The 17491-nt window shown below is 38.0% G+C and overlaps 1 protein-coding gene across 4 annotated transcripts in view; it reads left to right on the forward strand.

The window, feature by feature from the left end:
* Positions 1-11260: 11260 nt before the first annotated feature.
* The window catches only part of ralgapa2 (Ral GTPase activating protein catalytic subunit alpha 2), a 101142-nt gene continuing 94911 nt past the window's right edge, over positions 11261-17491 (forward strand). For 3 of the 4 annotated variants that reach the window (XM_030126099.1, XM_030126102.1, XM_030126100.1), the window contains exon 1: positions 11261-11527. In XM_030126099.1, the coding sequence (XP_029981959.1) occupies positions 11422-11527 (106 nt within the window). In that variant the 5' untranslated portion in view covers positions 11261-11421. The remainder of the gene's footprint in view (positions 11528-17491) is intronic. The other variant, XM_030126103.1, reaches the window with a different exon arrangement.

Genomic DNA, 17491 nt, shown 5'->3' on the forward strand with positions numbered 1-17491 from the left:
TGATTGCTCTTGCATATCTCTGTATGCTTAAGGAGGCAGCCAACCAATACATAGCCACGTAAACAAAGTCTGGAGCTCTATATGAGCCTATCATTTAAGAATACAAGCAAATCAAGCTTGCAAACAATCAGGAGGTTCTTCCAGTGCTTTGAAGATGTAAACAGAACCCCTTATTTAAGGTAAGATGTGGCTGTGCAATCCTTGATACACCTCTGCACTGAAACAAGGCAAAAGTCCTTGATTTTTCACAACAATAGGGGCCAGCCCTTGAGAAAGACACATTTGTATTCATGAATGAAGGATCTATAGTGGTAAATTATGAGCTTGCTGCTCCATGTTTTTTTTTTTTTGTGAAATATTTGAAACTTGCAAACCATTTTAATAACTAGATTCTGTAGAGTATTCATGGACTAGAAATAATATATACTCTATTATACATTTCTAGAGTGTACACCATAGGGAAGTGCAGGGTCTAATTAATTAAATCTGATTAAATGTAGTGCCCTGAACAAAATGCAATAGAGAGAAATGTGAATACCAAGAATGATGAAAGAAAAGCATAGAATATAAGGTCAAGCTAACTGTCAGATGGTAAACTATTTGCTATGTTGTACATGAAGAGGGATTTTCAACTGCAGTCTAGTTAGAATTAGTTAGAAAGTTGGACTGCATAGTATGCATATTACAATTTAGAATTTAATTAATGTGGTTTCCCTACATTCACCATCGTGCAAAGTGATATCCAAGATCATGCATCAGTCAGATACGGTATCTGACATGATATTAAATTTGAACAGAACACCTTACAAACACAAAGTACTCAAAGACATCAGCTGATAGGATGATATGAAAACGTTTTGAAATCGTTGCCACTAAATTAACCTGATTCTAATGGGATTTGAGGTAGATAACATGGAAAATTACTGTTTTCTTTTCAAGGCAATATACAAAATGGAAGCGCTACAAATTGATTTCTATTTCCTCCCCAGATGCCCTCCCCCATCCACGCATTTTCATAATTTGAGATGAGGCGATATGGCATTAATATTCCCTATCTTATCTTGTCACATCCTGAAACTGTTGGAGAGGATATGATTAGCTGAACAATAGCATGAGAAATGCACTTTATGAAGGCTATCCAGGTTTTTATGACAAAGAGAGTGGAGAGGTGCAGAATGGGCCAGGAAGCAGACATGATGGCAGTCAAATGCCCTCGTTTCTGGATCTTGATTTGTCAAAGCAGGCATTTAGAAGAGCCCAGGATTTGCCGACACATGCATGCCCACCGGTGCTGGCCATTCATACATGATTAGCATTTTATTATTGTTTATAGGCCATTTAGGGACTAGGAAGACAGCCTCGAGCCAATGGTGCAAGAAGGGCTCCAAAGCACAGTGTTTTGGACTGGTTAAATGCACCATTAAGCCTTTTAAAATGAGCTCCACCCGTCAGAGACTAAAAACAAACGTGGCTTTCTGGCTATCAATGGGCACCACTTAGAGGAAACAATGCCCTGTTGAGGCCCACCAGTTTCCTCATCAATGAACATCAAAGATGAATGAGCCCTGGCTGACAGCTTTGTTTTGACTCTGATGCCCACAAAGCCCTGCTCAATATCATCCTGGTCCTGCTCCTCTGGGCTGCCCTAACAGGTGCGACCCCTCTTCTCAATGCACCGTTTGACAAGACCACGGATGGGCAGGGGTGGTGGGGGGCTTTGGTCCACATCCGCCTTAATCCATCCTACTATAAAAACACTTTGAAAAACAAACGTTTGTTTGGCTAAAGTCAAAGCCCTGGAGCCTGGGGCTCATCCGTCTGTCTGCCCAGCCTTTCTCCCCTTTATTCCTGGCCGTTTTGTCAGAGCTTCAACTCTTCCCTGCTCATTTGGACAGGACATTAAACAAGACCCGAGAGGATCTGATTCCCAGCCATTTCCCACAAGAGGAATACATACAGTTACAACAGCCAATTGTTTGGATTATGATAACAGTGCCTGAAGAAGAAGAAAGAGTGTAGAAGGAGGGGGGTAAAGTCCAATAATCTCACAGACTAAAACTAAAAAAAAACAAGACAAAACAAAAAAAAAACAAAAAAAAAAAAACATCGGCATCAAAAGACACAGTGTGCGGATCAAACCTAATTATCATTCATGTTACACTTTTGAGGGGGAGCATTTTAAGCTGGTTAATTTCTGAGCTGCTCTTTCTGCAGAGAGAATTGTGTGTTTTCTGCCAGTGATAGGCTCCCACTACTTCATGGGGAGATTAGAGCTCCTCCACTCAGGGATATAGAAAGGCCTTCAGCCTGGCAGAGAGAGAGAGAGAGCCAGTGTTGAGCATTTTAATGTAGAGTAACAAAGATAAGATGTAATGGCAGATCAATATGTGCTCTGTGGTGGCAGCTCCCTGAGAACTTGTCTCTCAGACTGTGTACTAAGAAGCCTTTACCCTGTGTGCCCCATGGCTTCATTTCTCCACCGACCAGCTATCTGTAGTGACTGTCTCTCAGTGACATCTCACACCAGGGCATGTTTAACCCCAGACACCACGCAAAACAGTCAGTGAATATCTAAATAGGATCGCCTGTGGAATTTGCTATGATAAATCTCTCTAGGAAGCACCCAGTTTGAATATTTGATATCACATCTGTCTTTGGCTACCTCAGGGGGCAAGGCAGCTATGATAAGGAATATTCAGAGGAGAGAAGAGATAAAAGAGTGTTAAATTCTTTTTTCATTGTGGGAGATGCATAGCAATAGTATTTGCACTCTGCCATGTCTGTGTGACTGAAGTAAAGTGTATAGGTAGTATTCAGGATGTCATTTTTTTGCTTAATTTGTTCTCCTTTGCATCAGTGCAGCATTCCATCATTCCGCGATCATCAGATGCTCTGTCAATGCTGAGGCATCATAAAAAGATAAAATGAAAATTCTTCTGTGCTTTTGAGAATCTTCACGCTGAAAAGTGAGACACCTTGAACTCCTTTAATTTTCAGCCAGATAAAAAGCTCCCACAGCAAGCCATTATGTTTTAAGGAGACAGAAAACTTTCATTCGCATGCCCTCACAGACATCGTTAACACACACAAGTGGGTTATGACTTCTCTCTTTTTCATGTTTTTTCCAGCAGTCTGTCATCATTCCATGTTTACCCCCGTCCTTCACATTTCAGTATCCTGTCTCCGATGTTGCTTTTGACACGACTGTGTCCTAATCAGAAACAGATCATTAAAGGAATAAATGCGGGGTATTGTCATGTTTGTTTGTTTTTATCCTGGGCATCAGTTCAGAAAAAGTAAAGGCTCAGAGCCAAACACAACCCTGATAATTGTGAACAAAACACTAAAAAAAAAAAGGAAAGTACTCAACAAAATCTGCATTTGTGGGCACAATGCATGTACTGTAAAAGACAACTGCAGTGCTTTGGCTAGGGGTGGGTCTTGCTAGCTGCCTGTGTTTGCGTGCGTGCAAAGATGCACACGCATGTGAGTGTTTGTATGCCTGTGTGTTGTGTGACAGCAGGCCTCGATGAGGAGGACTAGCAATCACTCCATTCAGCATCTGCTGCCACACAGCTCATATTGTCATTCCCCAGTTTAAAGGAACCTTGAGCGGCTTCAAAGATCTTTTCAAAGCCTTAATCCTAATAGGTCGCGGTTTGTTCTGTCACATCAAAAAAGGGGGAGAGGAGGTGGAGGGAATAATGCATCAGGGCTGGCAGAGATTCTTAAGGGCGGAAGATTGGCAGAGGATTTGCAGTGCGGGGAGGACTGAAATCTGAAATATCGGACACAGAATGCCTGCTGTAATAGATATGAAATAGGTCTTCTCAACAGCATGAAAGGCTGACATTTCCAGAAAGTTTGTCATGAGAAGGTCCTTTTATTCCCCTTCGTCTATCTGCGTTTGTACTGCCACCTTGTCCATAGTGGAAATTCGCAAGTGTCACTCTAACAGGTTATAGAATAGGATTGGACATTTTAGATATTTTTTCACCTCCACTTTCTCTTTTATTGAATGTTTAGAATTTCCAGTGAGAGACCAATTGAGTCAGAGCCATTTTAGAAAACTGCCTTCTGCATGGCACTCAAGTTACAAATTCTTACATAGTACTTGTTTCCTGACCCTGTTTTATAGCTTGTAGAATCACATCTTAGATTTTCAAATAATCTTTAGTCTTTCACAGCATTACAATAAATTATTATATTATGTACAAATATTATCAGAGGTATTTACTAAATAACAAGGGTTACTTGACAAGCTGTATTACCCATGGTGCTTCAGGTCAAATTAAGTCTGCCAAAGCATATAGTAGGCGTGAGACATGCTGGACCATAAGTGTCACTTATGTGTTTGCATGTCACCTCTTTGACACTTTATCAGCCTGGAAGGTGTCTCTCATGCATTTCACCTGATTGACTCGACAGACAAAGACAACTTGCCCATGTTTCAACAGTGCACAAGTGTCTGGCTAATTAGGTGCTCATGGGAAACCGAGCATTGATTTTCTGTCAGTGTGTCTGTCCCCCAAAAAGAAACAGGGTTGTTTGTCTTTTTCTAATGATGCACCATGTGCCATTGATAACAGCGATAAAACAGGCTAGGGGTGAAACATAAGCAAACCTGAACACACTATACCCGTGGGAACACATATATAATGATGCTGTTTAATTGTATGGGGTTTTACAAAATAGGTAGACTATGAGTGTGAGTGTAGTGGGAAGTAAACAAAGTTTGTTGAGGATGGAAATGGACTGAGTTGTCTGACAAAAACATATCTTTTCAGCTCTGTAAAGGCGTGAAATCCCTCTTGTGCTTGTTATTTCACACTCCTGTGGCTCTAAGTTGGGCCAGTGGTAGCACGGTAAACAAACAAACAAACAAACACATGTGAATTGATACAAACCAACCACGCGCAAACACACACACACACACACACACACACATATGCACACTATATACTGAAGTGAGGAGGGTTTGGCAGAGAACTTACTAATGACCTCACATTTACAGTATCCTCAGTGAAACATAGAATATGAATGCTGAAATCACACATTTTTGCAAGTTATTCCCAATGTGTGCAAGGTAGTAGTATGTTTCTAGCACAGATAGAGTGAGAATGTATTTTTCTAGAATTTCGAAATGACCAAGGGTGTCTTCTGTCCTCCATACATTCTCTCTGAGATTGGAAACATGGATTTACTAAGCACAGAGAAAACTGTCATGTATAAATAATGGTTTCAGTATCACACCAGACAGTACGCCAGCCACCTGCTGATCCAACCACACACAGGTAGAGCCAGCCTGGGTGACACAGGGCTGTAGACATGGGCATTCAATCTGCCAGCAAACTAATCAGTGAAAGGGATGAACTCCAAGCTTATCAGAAGGGGTCATGGATGTAGGTGGAGGAGGCAGCAGTGGGAGAGCAGGGATGTTTTGCAGAGCCACAGCAGGGTGACAGGGGCCCTAGAATGGGAAAATTCAGAAATCTCAATGTAGGAGGTTGGAAGAGCACAACCCTCAAGAAGGTGAAGAAAGCTTGACTGTCTACCACCCACACATTACCTGAACATGTCAGAGTCTGACGCTAACACCTTCAGCTTTACTATGATATCATAAATGCCAGGTTCACTTGCCTTGTAATGGATCTGGCAGCCCCTGTATTATTTGTAATGGATATTTATGAGTCTAAATACAGCATCATGATAAAAAGCTGTACATAGTATACCATGACTTAAAAGTGGTAAAGTGTAATAAATATTTGAAAGAGATCTTACCAGAATTACTAAAGCCTCATTGAATCTTATTTCTGATACTGCATGAGCAGGCTTAAGTATTGCATTGTCTCTCAAGCACAACCCTGTTAAAAAATAACAATTCATTTCACTAGATAAATGTCTGTCTTTGAAATGCAAGGCCCTAGATTGAACAGTTTGTCTTTAAATTCAACAATGTTCTTTTGCCTCAGCACAGTGATGTGCCATTGAATGGAGGCATTATTTCAGCTCCTTAACTGATCACCACTGGAAACCATTCTGTATCAGCATTTAAAGGTGCAAGACTGTAATTCAGGAGGTAATTTCGCATCTTAACAGAAACCAATTAAAGGCATGGACATTTCAATTAAACGTCCCCTGGCTTGTCACTACAGTGTCAGACCACAAGTGAAATTGGAATCAGATTACGGAGAGAACCTGAAGAACTATTTTTCAGCGACACATGGATCACGCATTCCAGATAGGGACCCTTGTTATGCATACTGCATAAAAGAATAGCCTGTCTTTGCCCATGTTAGTGATTTAATTCTCCCTCCTTATTAATTTCACAGCAGATTACCTGAGAAGATACAAAATGCTGTCAGCAAAGAGTTTTAATTAAGTATGGGGTATGTTGCTATGAGTACCTTATGTGAAACTGCTGCCTTATAATGCTCTTGTTTTAATTACTTCAGAGTGCTCCCTCATTAACCTCTATGGAGATGTGCTCCAAACTACAGTGTGCATTACAAACACTAGACTCAGAAATTGCTTATATCCATAGACTGAGCTTTACATTTGTCCTCTTACAAACCCAAGTTATGTGAAGAATCCAGCAAACAAACATAAGATATATCCTAATTTTGATATGTGCAAAAATCTAAAATTATTCTGCTCTTTTTAATTACAGACATCAACATTGCAGTTGAGGGTATTGAGCTTTGAACATGTTAATTGTGTGATAACCTTGGTAGCTTAGGGTGCTATGACAACCCCCGGTGGGAGCTTAAATTGCCGTGTCTGGTTTGTGGCTTATTTATTGGAACTGCTGGGGGGAAAAAATGGCATCAAGATTTCTAATATTTTACCAGTTAGGGCAAAATATATTTAGTTCCTAGAATGTATGAGTTTAAATTAAATCAATGCATTTTGTCATAGTTTAGAATCTGAATCCACAGGAAGTAAATTGTGAAATAAATATTGTACAAAAAGCAACCTAACAGTAAATATTATTGTTGTTGTTGTTGTTGTTTTTTAAATAATAAAAACAATACATATTATTAGTCTATGAGCCTGGTAAATTCAGACACAGATGTGGTTTGTTTCATCATTTTTATTGCTCTGTTGCTCATATGTCAAGCAGCTGTGGGTGGTCTCAGCTTAAAAAAAAAAAAAAAAGAAAGAAAGAAAGGAAAAAAAAAAAAAAAACAGCAGCCCAATGGACATTTCTCTTTGATCCTTTTCACCCTGAAGTTTCTGAATTGTCCGATACAGATTCCAAAAAAAATGCCTCAACACTGGGCTACTATTCATAATACGTGGCCGAATAACTGTGCCACTGTCCACCCCAACACCTTAATGTGGTTAAACAGGATACATTAGCTTTTAATGGCACTTAATTGTACAAAAAGGAAATCCATAACCACATAAGGAGAAAAGTCAAGTATTTCCAAGCTCTTTATAAGAACAATTTAGAGCAGACAAGTGCTTTTCAAACCTTGGATTGGAATCAGTCCGACAGCCCTGCTTGAAGAAGGACTGTCTACATTTGTAAGGCTACAGTGCCACCATTTGGTCGTCAGGTGTTTACTTCCACTACCAGGGGCCTGGCAATTGGCAAATCCAGGCCTTGATGGAAAGAGAATGAATTATGTTGGTTTATATGTGGGGAAATCTCATTTTGTAATGAATGATCTCACTCAAGAACAGTTGGCACCATAAGTGTGAAGTCCTACAGTGAACTATCTCAGGGAATGAAGTGTAGAGTTCTATAGTGCACCATGAAGTTGAACTGTTTTAGCCTATACTATGTTATTTCAAAAATGAGTTGGATGAGCAGGTGCAAGATTTGAGAGGGAAGAAAACACCCAGTCGAGCTGTTGTTGTAGATAGATTATTGTACAGTAGGTCCATGCCATCTTAGATAATGAGCAATAACCTGCACTTCAAGAACAGGGGAGGTTTGCCAAGAAGGAATGGTGATTACAGTCAATTAAGACTGATGACAAAGCACCAACAATAACCCTGTGTGTGTGTGTGTCTGTGTGTGTTTGTGTGTGTGTGGGCTGTGTTTTATTTCCGTTTCCTTCCAAACTACCCTGTTTTGTGTAATCAACATCTGTTGTGACAGGCAACCTCCTCCTTTCTCAGAATGGCCCACTTCAGATAATGAGTGTCATACCAAACTGCAGGGCAAAGGCTGATTTTACTCCTCTTTTTACTCCTCCTCTTTGGCCTCCGCTCTCACTATCCTGTGTTCCCTCTCCTGTCATTCAAGACATCTATTGTGGAGAGCCTTGAAAAAGGCTGACAAATGTTCTCACGACACTGCCAGTGCTCAATATGTGGAGATGGAAGATGAAATAAAATAAAGTCTTTTTTTTTTCTTGAAATATCCAAACCTTTTTTTGTGAGTGCTTTACTCACAGAGCTGTAATATTTGTACAAAAGTTAGTGCAAATAAACAACCTTGAGTCTTTTGATATAGTTCTCCCCATCAGTAACATATAATTCATTTTACGTGTATCTTACTCGATTGATATTACTACTTTACTAAGGGAATATGTTGTAATTCTTAAAAACAAAACAGACATAATATTTACCTTTATTCATATGTCAATTTTAGCTCATCGAGTCCTCATATGGTCATTGCAATGGTTTAGGCGCCATCTCCTGGTCAGTTTCATTTTATCTAAGATTCCAATACATGTCTCATTTGCCTATTTTGTGACTTAAAACAAAGCAGTCCTGTATATAATTAATTCTAAGTGTAAAAATGGTTGTATTATATTCTAATATGTTTCAGGAGAGTGCATTGGAACATTAATAATATGTTTATTTCTTTATATTAGTAGATTTATCTATAGTAATGTGAGGTCTTTTCAGTCCCAAACTTGAGCTCTATTTTAACTCTCTAGTCTAAGCCCTGTCTTCAGTGAGATATGTCTAAGATGTGTAAATAAAACAATTTTCCCAGCTTAGCCTCAAAATTAATTGCTTCCAAAATAAGACAGATAGGTTCAGACAAGCGAAAGTAGGAGATTGCACAGAATGTCAGTTTATTAGGGTTGATTAACGAATGCATCCAATTTCTTGGAACTTAAGATTCAGCTCAGAATATAAACACTTTTTTCATTTCCATGATGGAATTTGCTATTTGCACAATCATGTAGAACAAATTATTTTGAAAATCCATTAAAGTCATGAGTACACTGAACTCTGTTCAATTTAGCACAACCCTAAATTTACTTCAGCTGCAGGAGAGCTCTCCTTTTTAGAAATGCCTTTGTGTTCTTATATTCATTCATTATAACTTTTGGTTTACAGTGTCAAGTGGCAGAGGCTTGAATGAGCAGCATGAGTGTAGAGGAGTGTGATATTAAATAATTCAGGTGTCTTTAATCTGCAAGCTATCTTCCTTGGTTCTTTCATAACTAGTCATGACTGACGCTTTTAGGAGTTAGTGATAGGCAAACAATATTTTTATTACAGGCTTTGACAAGGTATCAAAGCTGCAAGAAATTACTATTAGATACAGTGTAGGTTTGTGTATAAATACATATGGAAACGATTCAGTCACATTCTCATTCTACATTACAGTATGTTATGTATTTTTTCACATACGCTAACACAATTACAAACTATTTTTTTAGATAGATTTATAATTTTTATATGTCGCATAAGCCACTAAGATTCCATTGGACTTATGTGTCCTAGTCAGCATATCAGTGAGCTGACATTTTTATACTCGGACCATGGAACTGAATTCCCTAAATAATTTGCCTTACAGCATATCTGCACCTGTCACAACTCCAGGTTAAGAAAATAAAAACATGCACTTTGTCATTAATATATTTACATTACCATAAGCACTATTGTAATGCATTACTGTTGCCTGCAAGTTGTTTCATTTAGTGCAAAGATCACTCTTATTCTAGCCAAATTCTAGCCATTAGTCCTCTTGTTTTGCAGTGTTACACTAAATCCACAGTAGTTTTGAAATGTGAATTACTATACCTGTCAAAAAGTATAACTTCCTCATGGTCATCCAAATGCAGAAGCTGCTTTAGAATGGCCATACAGTAAAAATCACCTGTACTGTGGGATTAGGGTTAGAGTACATAGAATTTTCTGCTTACAAATACTTTATAGGCTGATATATCTTAAACTATTGTTAAATATGTGTATATTTTTATAAATGTTAAATATGGAGACTTAAACATAATTTATATTTGACTATTTGCAGTCAGTTTATTAAAACTCTATTATCTGTCTCCTGCACTGAGCTTACATCCCCTAACTTAATGGATCACTTTCTCTCAAATAAGTGATGCATAATTTTTTTCTCTCTTATACACGATTGAGTACTGGGCTGTCAGATGGGCAATCATTATGGACTTGGCTAAATAATGCTTTAGGGTAGACGTCTGTATTTTACCCTATGAAATTAGATTAATCAAGAAAAAGAATTTGACAGACTAATTTATGATTCATGTAATTGTTAGCTTAAGTGACTTTCTTTTATTTCTGCTATTTGTTTACACAATGAGATCAGTTCTATGAAGTACAATCAGAGAGTCAAGTTTATATAGAGTATAAATGGTTAAATCTAAATAAAAGTATGTAATACAGCATAATTTAAAAATTAATGAACAGGAGAAACCCGGGAAAATCTCACAAAGGAAATATGCCAAGAGTTAATATAAAACGAAAAAAAAACAAAAAAACAACTGATGTAAACATAAAGAGCTTTTTGTTTATAGCTGCAGTGTAGTTACTTTCCTGCATTTCTTGATTAACTTGAACAAAGCGCATACCATCAAAGGTTCCATAATAAAAGCTTTAATTTGGGGTAATGTAGAGTTTGCCCTTATTTCATTCCATTTCTCTTCTGCGCTGACAAACACCAGGGGGCGCTTGGGGGTTATTATTGTAGGACCCCAACCTGCTTTAACAAACCTCTGGTTAGTGATGTTAGGATTTACACTCCCATTGTCTAGAAAAGCCTTGTCTTCAACATGAAATTGTCGGGTCTAATTCAAGACAATATACAAAAGTTACTATTTTTCAGTTTCTGGAGTATGAAACCTGAATGGGAAACACGTTGCTACACAATGAAGCGACTTGGCTTAAGCTAGAGAAGCAAAGTGAAGTATAAAACATTTAATCATTTATTTGAATGAATGAAAAAATACCACTATCAGTGGATGGTGAAGCAGTTATAAACAAGGAGGCGTATTCATAGAATTTGACCACTCCTCTCTGTTAACTTGCACTTCCGTGTTTACACACCCACAAAAAAACAGGACACTAGCGGTCGTCGGCCGAATGTTTACCCAGCAAGCATAGAGTGGTGGTGAGGAAAGTGACAGTCACACAGGAGGGTTGGTGTATGGTGAATCACAGGTGATCTGAGTTCCCACAATTGCATTTTATAGCGGAATGTTCACTCGAAGGCAGCATGGAGACGTCAAGAAATCTACACAGAAAGTTTTGGACCCAAAGAAGGATGTACTGACCCGGTTGAAACACCTCCGGGCACTGTTAGGTGAGTGAAATGTCACAGGGCTTTTGATGCAGCATCGCCGACGTTTAGCTAGTCGCGCTAGCTAGCTCACATCAGCCGACAGCTAACGTCAGACAAGGCGTCAGGTTAGCCGGCTGGCTGTCACTGCGGTTACTACACAGAGCTAAATGACAGGTTACATCAACCTGCAAAATGGGGAAATCTCCCTGTATATTTGAAGTGCATGCTAAATACAACCAGTGTTTTAAATATTTTCTCACATCGGCTAACATTAGACAAGTCTCAGTGTTATAAAGCATGGATGCTAGCTACTGCTAACCCCTTGCGGCTAACTAGCCAGTCAGTGTTAGCTAAATGATGCTGCCTTGTCAGAGCATCAGTCGATCTGAAGCTCATATTTAATAAGCGCTGATGTTAGTCATGTGTGTTCTAGACAGTTTCAGAACACAGTAACTCTCTTCTTCAGTACTGAGTTATTAAATTCTAAATGGGTATTTTATTCCAAAGGCGAAAACAACAGCAAGGGCTGTACTTTAGCCAGTTGTTTGGTTGAGCCTTTACTGTATCTTTGTGCCAGAGGTGGTTGATAAGAAATAGAATAAAAACATGTTGATGTGTCATACTGGCACAGTTGTTTATGGACCAAGGAAGTACCATATTTATGATAGCCATAAACACGTTGTGTAGGTGTTGTGCACTCCTTGTTACCAACCCTATAATATCAAGAATTACCTGAGTATGTTCTCTATTAGCATATCTTCTACTGCATATTATAGTTTGAATAATGTAATCTTTAAGTCCAGTAACTACAATAATTCTCTTAAGTATTCATGTGGTGTTAATGGAATTCTTACTGAAAATATAAGTAAAATGTCAGTGTTAAAGTGTCCATGAATGCCCATCTACAAACTTACCTGCCTACAACATAATAGGTGTTTTAAGTATTTGCTCGCGTTAAATATTACATATAAGTGTTAAATTACATGAAGATTAACAGAGTTTGCAAAATTTGAGGTATGTCATTTGTAATCATTTATTGTTTAAGTCCATTACTTGTACACTTTACAGAAAATCAGTTAAAGCTTTGATAGTTACTGTAATAAGTTATCAAAAATGAGTGTCTTTAATTTGCATTATGACTATTCTATTTAAGGTATGAAATGTGGACATAAAATGTTTGTTCTATGATTTCACTGAAGTAAGTTTATTTTGTTCCAAGTAAGAGAAGTCCTTAAAGGATTGCTGTCTGGTGCATATGTAGGTCCAACACTTTTGTAATGTATAGAGTTTCAGAGACAGAACAAGGTCAGTAGGTACTTTGGGACTGTGTGGAGAGGAAGAAGGTTGTCAAGAGGGAATCAGCGTAAGGAGTAAAACTCCACTGAATTCATTATGAGTAGAGTCTATGATGTGCTTTCTCTTTAAGTAGGCCAGGAGACAATAAAGCAACTTCTCTGAATTTGTATTGGTCTTTTGTTAGAATTAATACTTAATGGCAAGCTCTGGCTTTATTTTAGATTTATAGACTAATATAAGAATAATCTTCAATCATGACTTACAGCTGTCTAGAGGTGTGTTGTGGTGTATTTACCTGCAGCGATACTACCCACTGTGTGTACTTTCTTTTGTCTTTTTTGTTTTGCAATGTTTTGGATGTTTCTGGATGTGGACTTTTTGGATGTGAGTTGCCCAATATAAGCTTTTTTTTAAGCTTGTAAAGGAGTTCTGCAGGATGTGTGGCAAGACTGTAAAAATGTAACAAGTTTGGTTATACGGACAGCTCCTCTCTTTTTGTATGGCATATTAATTATGTCCTTTTTTTTAAGTCAACAGAAATAAATGAACACAGGTATGCACATGCTACACAGACCTAAAGACAGGAGGAAGCATAAACATTTCCTCTAATACCTCCCTTAAAGCTTTGCACGATGTATTTATTAATGTTTTTAGAACACATCTACGATGAAACAGTGGGAAATTGTTCTTTTAGTTCTCTTTTTTTACTCCATAACTTCTTCAACCACTGCTCTCTCAAAAATTAGAGAGGATGGTGAAGCCTGAATGGCCTGTACAAATTACAAGCGACAAGTCTTACATAGTTTATATTTCATAGCATTATGATATTAAGTGTAGTCAATGTATCATACATGTTTGTATCATCAGTGATTAAATTCATATTTTTATAGTTATTATAGCATAATGGCTATTAACAGTAAACAGTTTTAAAGTGCACAGTGTGCAAGTGTTCAGATACATGCTTCCCAAAGACATGAACTGTTAACCTTGAGAACTGTTAACCTTCAGGTCATGTGTGTGAGTCATGTGTTAGTCTGATTCGTGCTTGATTGTAACCTTTACATAGTGGTGTGTTTGTTGTTATATTGATAAATCTACAGTGGCACCAAAACGTCCGCACACTAGTATGTGACAGCCAAAGTGCTTTGTAGTGATTTAGACATAAGCTTATAAAACATGTTTTGGAAGTTAATGTGGTGTCATCATTCTGCTGTTAGAGCACACCTTCAATGTCAAGAAGACTACAACCAAAGTCAATACAAAGTCCTGGCAGTCTGCATGTCCTCTGTGTTTTTCTTTCCTGCATGTGCAGTTCTAGATAAGCCTTGTCTGTTTGTCCAGTAGCTGATAGAAATGCCTACATGTTCATGTCCCCCAACCTCCCTGATTTTACTGTGCTTTCAGCTAAGGAAGGATTTCCTCCTTGTGCTGCTGGTTTCTATGTGGACAGGAAACAGTGGTGAGAGATGGGGTACTGTGGAGGACAGGACAGAAGCTATATTTTAACTGATTTGCCTGAATTAATCACAGTATTTTGTAAACCAGAAATAAATATGTAGATGAAAAATGAAGATTCTTAGATTTGTATGAGTGTTGTTAATACTCAATAGTTAGTTAATAGCAAAAATACAGATCAGAAACAGAATTAGAATCAGAATACTGTAATAATCCAAGGGTGATGTTATGTCCCATATTTCAAGATGTTGCTCCAACGTTGTATGAAACTGTGTGTCAGCATGTGAAATTTGCACTCCACCAGTCCAAAATTCTCTAGCTATGTAAAGTTTGACTCAAATGTTAGATACACGTTGTTCTTATTGTGTCTGTAACTTTGTCATATTGAGGCCAGGCATCTCTTTAACTAGCTTGTTGAATCTAGTTGTACTATTAGTGGTATTGTAGTTGAAAGGACAATTTGTGGTGTGGGCTATTTTCAGAGTGGCCCGGTATTGGTTTTCTGCTCACTGAGCAGATCTGTGGGATAGAGTGTGAAAGCTGCTGCATGTTAATTTGCTGGTCATGCCTGGCTGGATCTGGCTGTTGTTAATTACAGGAGCCGAGCAAACCACCTGATCACTCGCTGCTTCTCTCACTGAAGGGACAAGTGGCTACTCTGCTCTGTTTTCTGTTCAAAGTCCCTCTTAGTTCAGTATCATTCAGAAATCTAGCGTACTGGTACCAGAGCAATATTTTCAACAAACAGTCAAACAACAAACAACCAAAAATAGATGACAATTACAATACAGCTATTTAGTTTTATTTTTATGTTTCATTTACATTCTTGTACGTTCTCATGTAGTTTCACAACATAAAAGTAAAACATAGAAGTTAAAACTATTTAGTACAACTTGAAGTTGTCTGTGGACATATTCAGTAATGCACTGATTGGAAAGACAATTTGGCAAGTACCCAATGTCGATACAGATTCATTAAATTTTTGTCATTTATCCTCCCTTTTGTGCAACAGAAACAAATAAATCTTTATTACCAATATTCTGTATGTAGATTTGTGAATAGTTTAAAAGAACTGAAACAACCTTTAAAATGTATGATAACAAATAAATATGATGTTATTGGACACTGCATGGGTGAAATTACATCTTACAAACCTATAGCCAATATCTGTCAGTACTAATATTCAGCCAGCATATATCTGTGCATCCATACCAATGTCAATATCATTAATAAAATGTATAAATATCGTCTGTGAGTGCTGCATGTCCTAACACCAATAAAATACTAGTATTAAACAATAAAAGACATTTTTAAATAGATCTATGCATGACCATATTTACTAATGTTTTGTGCCAGTGCAAACCTGTGTTTGGTGCTAAAAAATTACTGTTGAGATTTACTAAACGGGAGCAGTGCAGAGTTACAGCTGGACATGCATGGATACAATTTTGAGGCTGACATAACTGCACATGTATTTGTAGAATTTCACATTTCAATTTTGGGGAGGATAGTGCTTTAATGATTTGTGTAATTTGATTTACTTAGATTATGGCTGTTGATTTACTGCTAATTCCACCAGTGTTTAATGTTGACAAAAGCCAAAGCTTAACCCCTTTGCCATTGGCATCACTTTAATAGAGGTACTGCACTGAACAGAGGGTAGGTCGTAGAAAAGAAACCTTTTTCTCTGCTCCTGATTATTTATTTGGAATGACAGGAGAAGGTGTTATCAGAGCAGGCTGACTTCACAGTCCACATTGCCACCTGTGTTGTTCCTGGTCCTGCTGAGATAATTATTGGAAAAAAGTGCACTGACATAACGTTACCAAATTACTAGGAGGTGCAACAATAAGTCAGACAGAGGTTTTACTTTCACATACATTTATGAAGATTCATACCCAAAAAACAGGACAAATATGTGATAGGCTATTCAAATTTCCCAGTATTTTTCTCGGTTCTGATGCATTTACAGAGAGCATACCTTTTCCTCTGTATTACCAATGTTAAAAACAATAGCACACCCACCTTTCAGAATAAATGTGTGTACCGCTCAGGTTTGACCACAGAGCTCAGGTTCATGGTGGCTACAAATGTCACTTCTCTGTGCATCTCCTCTGCATCATGCTCTGTGCCATCTTCTTTTATTTCCTTTGTGGAATTCGACCTTGCCCTCGCTTGCAATGGAGATTCTGATATGGCTTTATAAAAAGGTTGGACATTGTAATTTTAAAGCATTTTAGGCCACTATTTTAGACTAGGTTATAGTCATGTACCAACTTCTCCGGTTCTACCACAGAAAACTCCTCTTTCTGCTGTCTCTCTTTAATGTGTGTTTTGTTTTTGTTTTTTTCAAGAGAGAAACACTTGCATAAAACCTACACTTGTGTTTGTCACATTACACTAAGACGCAATGCCTGTGTTGTTGTAGGATGGTATGTTTATGTGCAATCTGGCTTTGCTGTGATTTTCGCAGGGCTTAGAGCAGTACAATTCACTGTAGAAATGAACTTGCTGCATCTGTTTTTGAGAATCCTTAGTAAATCTACATTTTTTTGGATTGCGCCCTGGCTAATTTGCACTACCTTAGTAAATCTGTCTCCTTGTATCTAATCATTTCTGTTAGTGTCATGCAAGGTGTTGAAGTTCATTACCCAATTTTATTCTGATTATTCACACACTCATTCCTTGCCTGTTGCATCCAAATAACCCAATGTTCCATATTCCACAAATTGGGTATGCACCGATCTGACTTTTTCAGTTCCAGTGCTGATACCAATGCTGGGGCCTTGCATATTGGCTGATACCCGATACTGATCCGATATCATTGTTTATTTAGAGCAGAGGTTCTCAACTGGGGGGGGACACTCTCCCGAAATTTGTTTTTGGGGACCATCAGGTAGTCAATAAGGTGAGGGGGAACTCACTTTCTCACAGCTTTATCTACAAAGCTATATAACACACCATGTCCTCCACAGGTCCATCACGTTACTTTTAGAATTATGTTTGGCATGCGCATAGCCCGTGTCGCAAAAATTTAAAGGGGAAGGATTGGTCTTACGGATCGGTTGTTTTTACCGATCCCCAATCCAGCTAAAATGTTGATATTGGGGTCAATATCTGATCCTAATATTGGATTGGTGCAACCTTACCACGAAAATGCTCAAATGTATATTAAAATATTAATTTAATTGTAGGAAATGATACAAATCTGGCCAATTAAGTGTAAATCTGAGT

Source organism: Sphaeramia orbicularis, chromosome 22, assembly GCF_902148855.1.
Source record: "Sphaeramia orbicularis chromosome 22, fSphaOr1.1, whole genome shotgun sequence".
In the NCBI taxonomy this organism is placed as follows: domain Eukaryota; kingdom Metazoa; phylum Chordata; class Actinopteri; order Kurtiformes; family Apogonidae; genus Sphaeramia; species Sphaeramia orbicularis.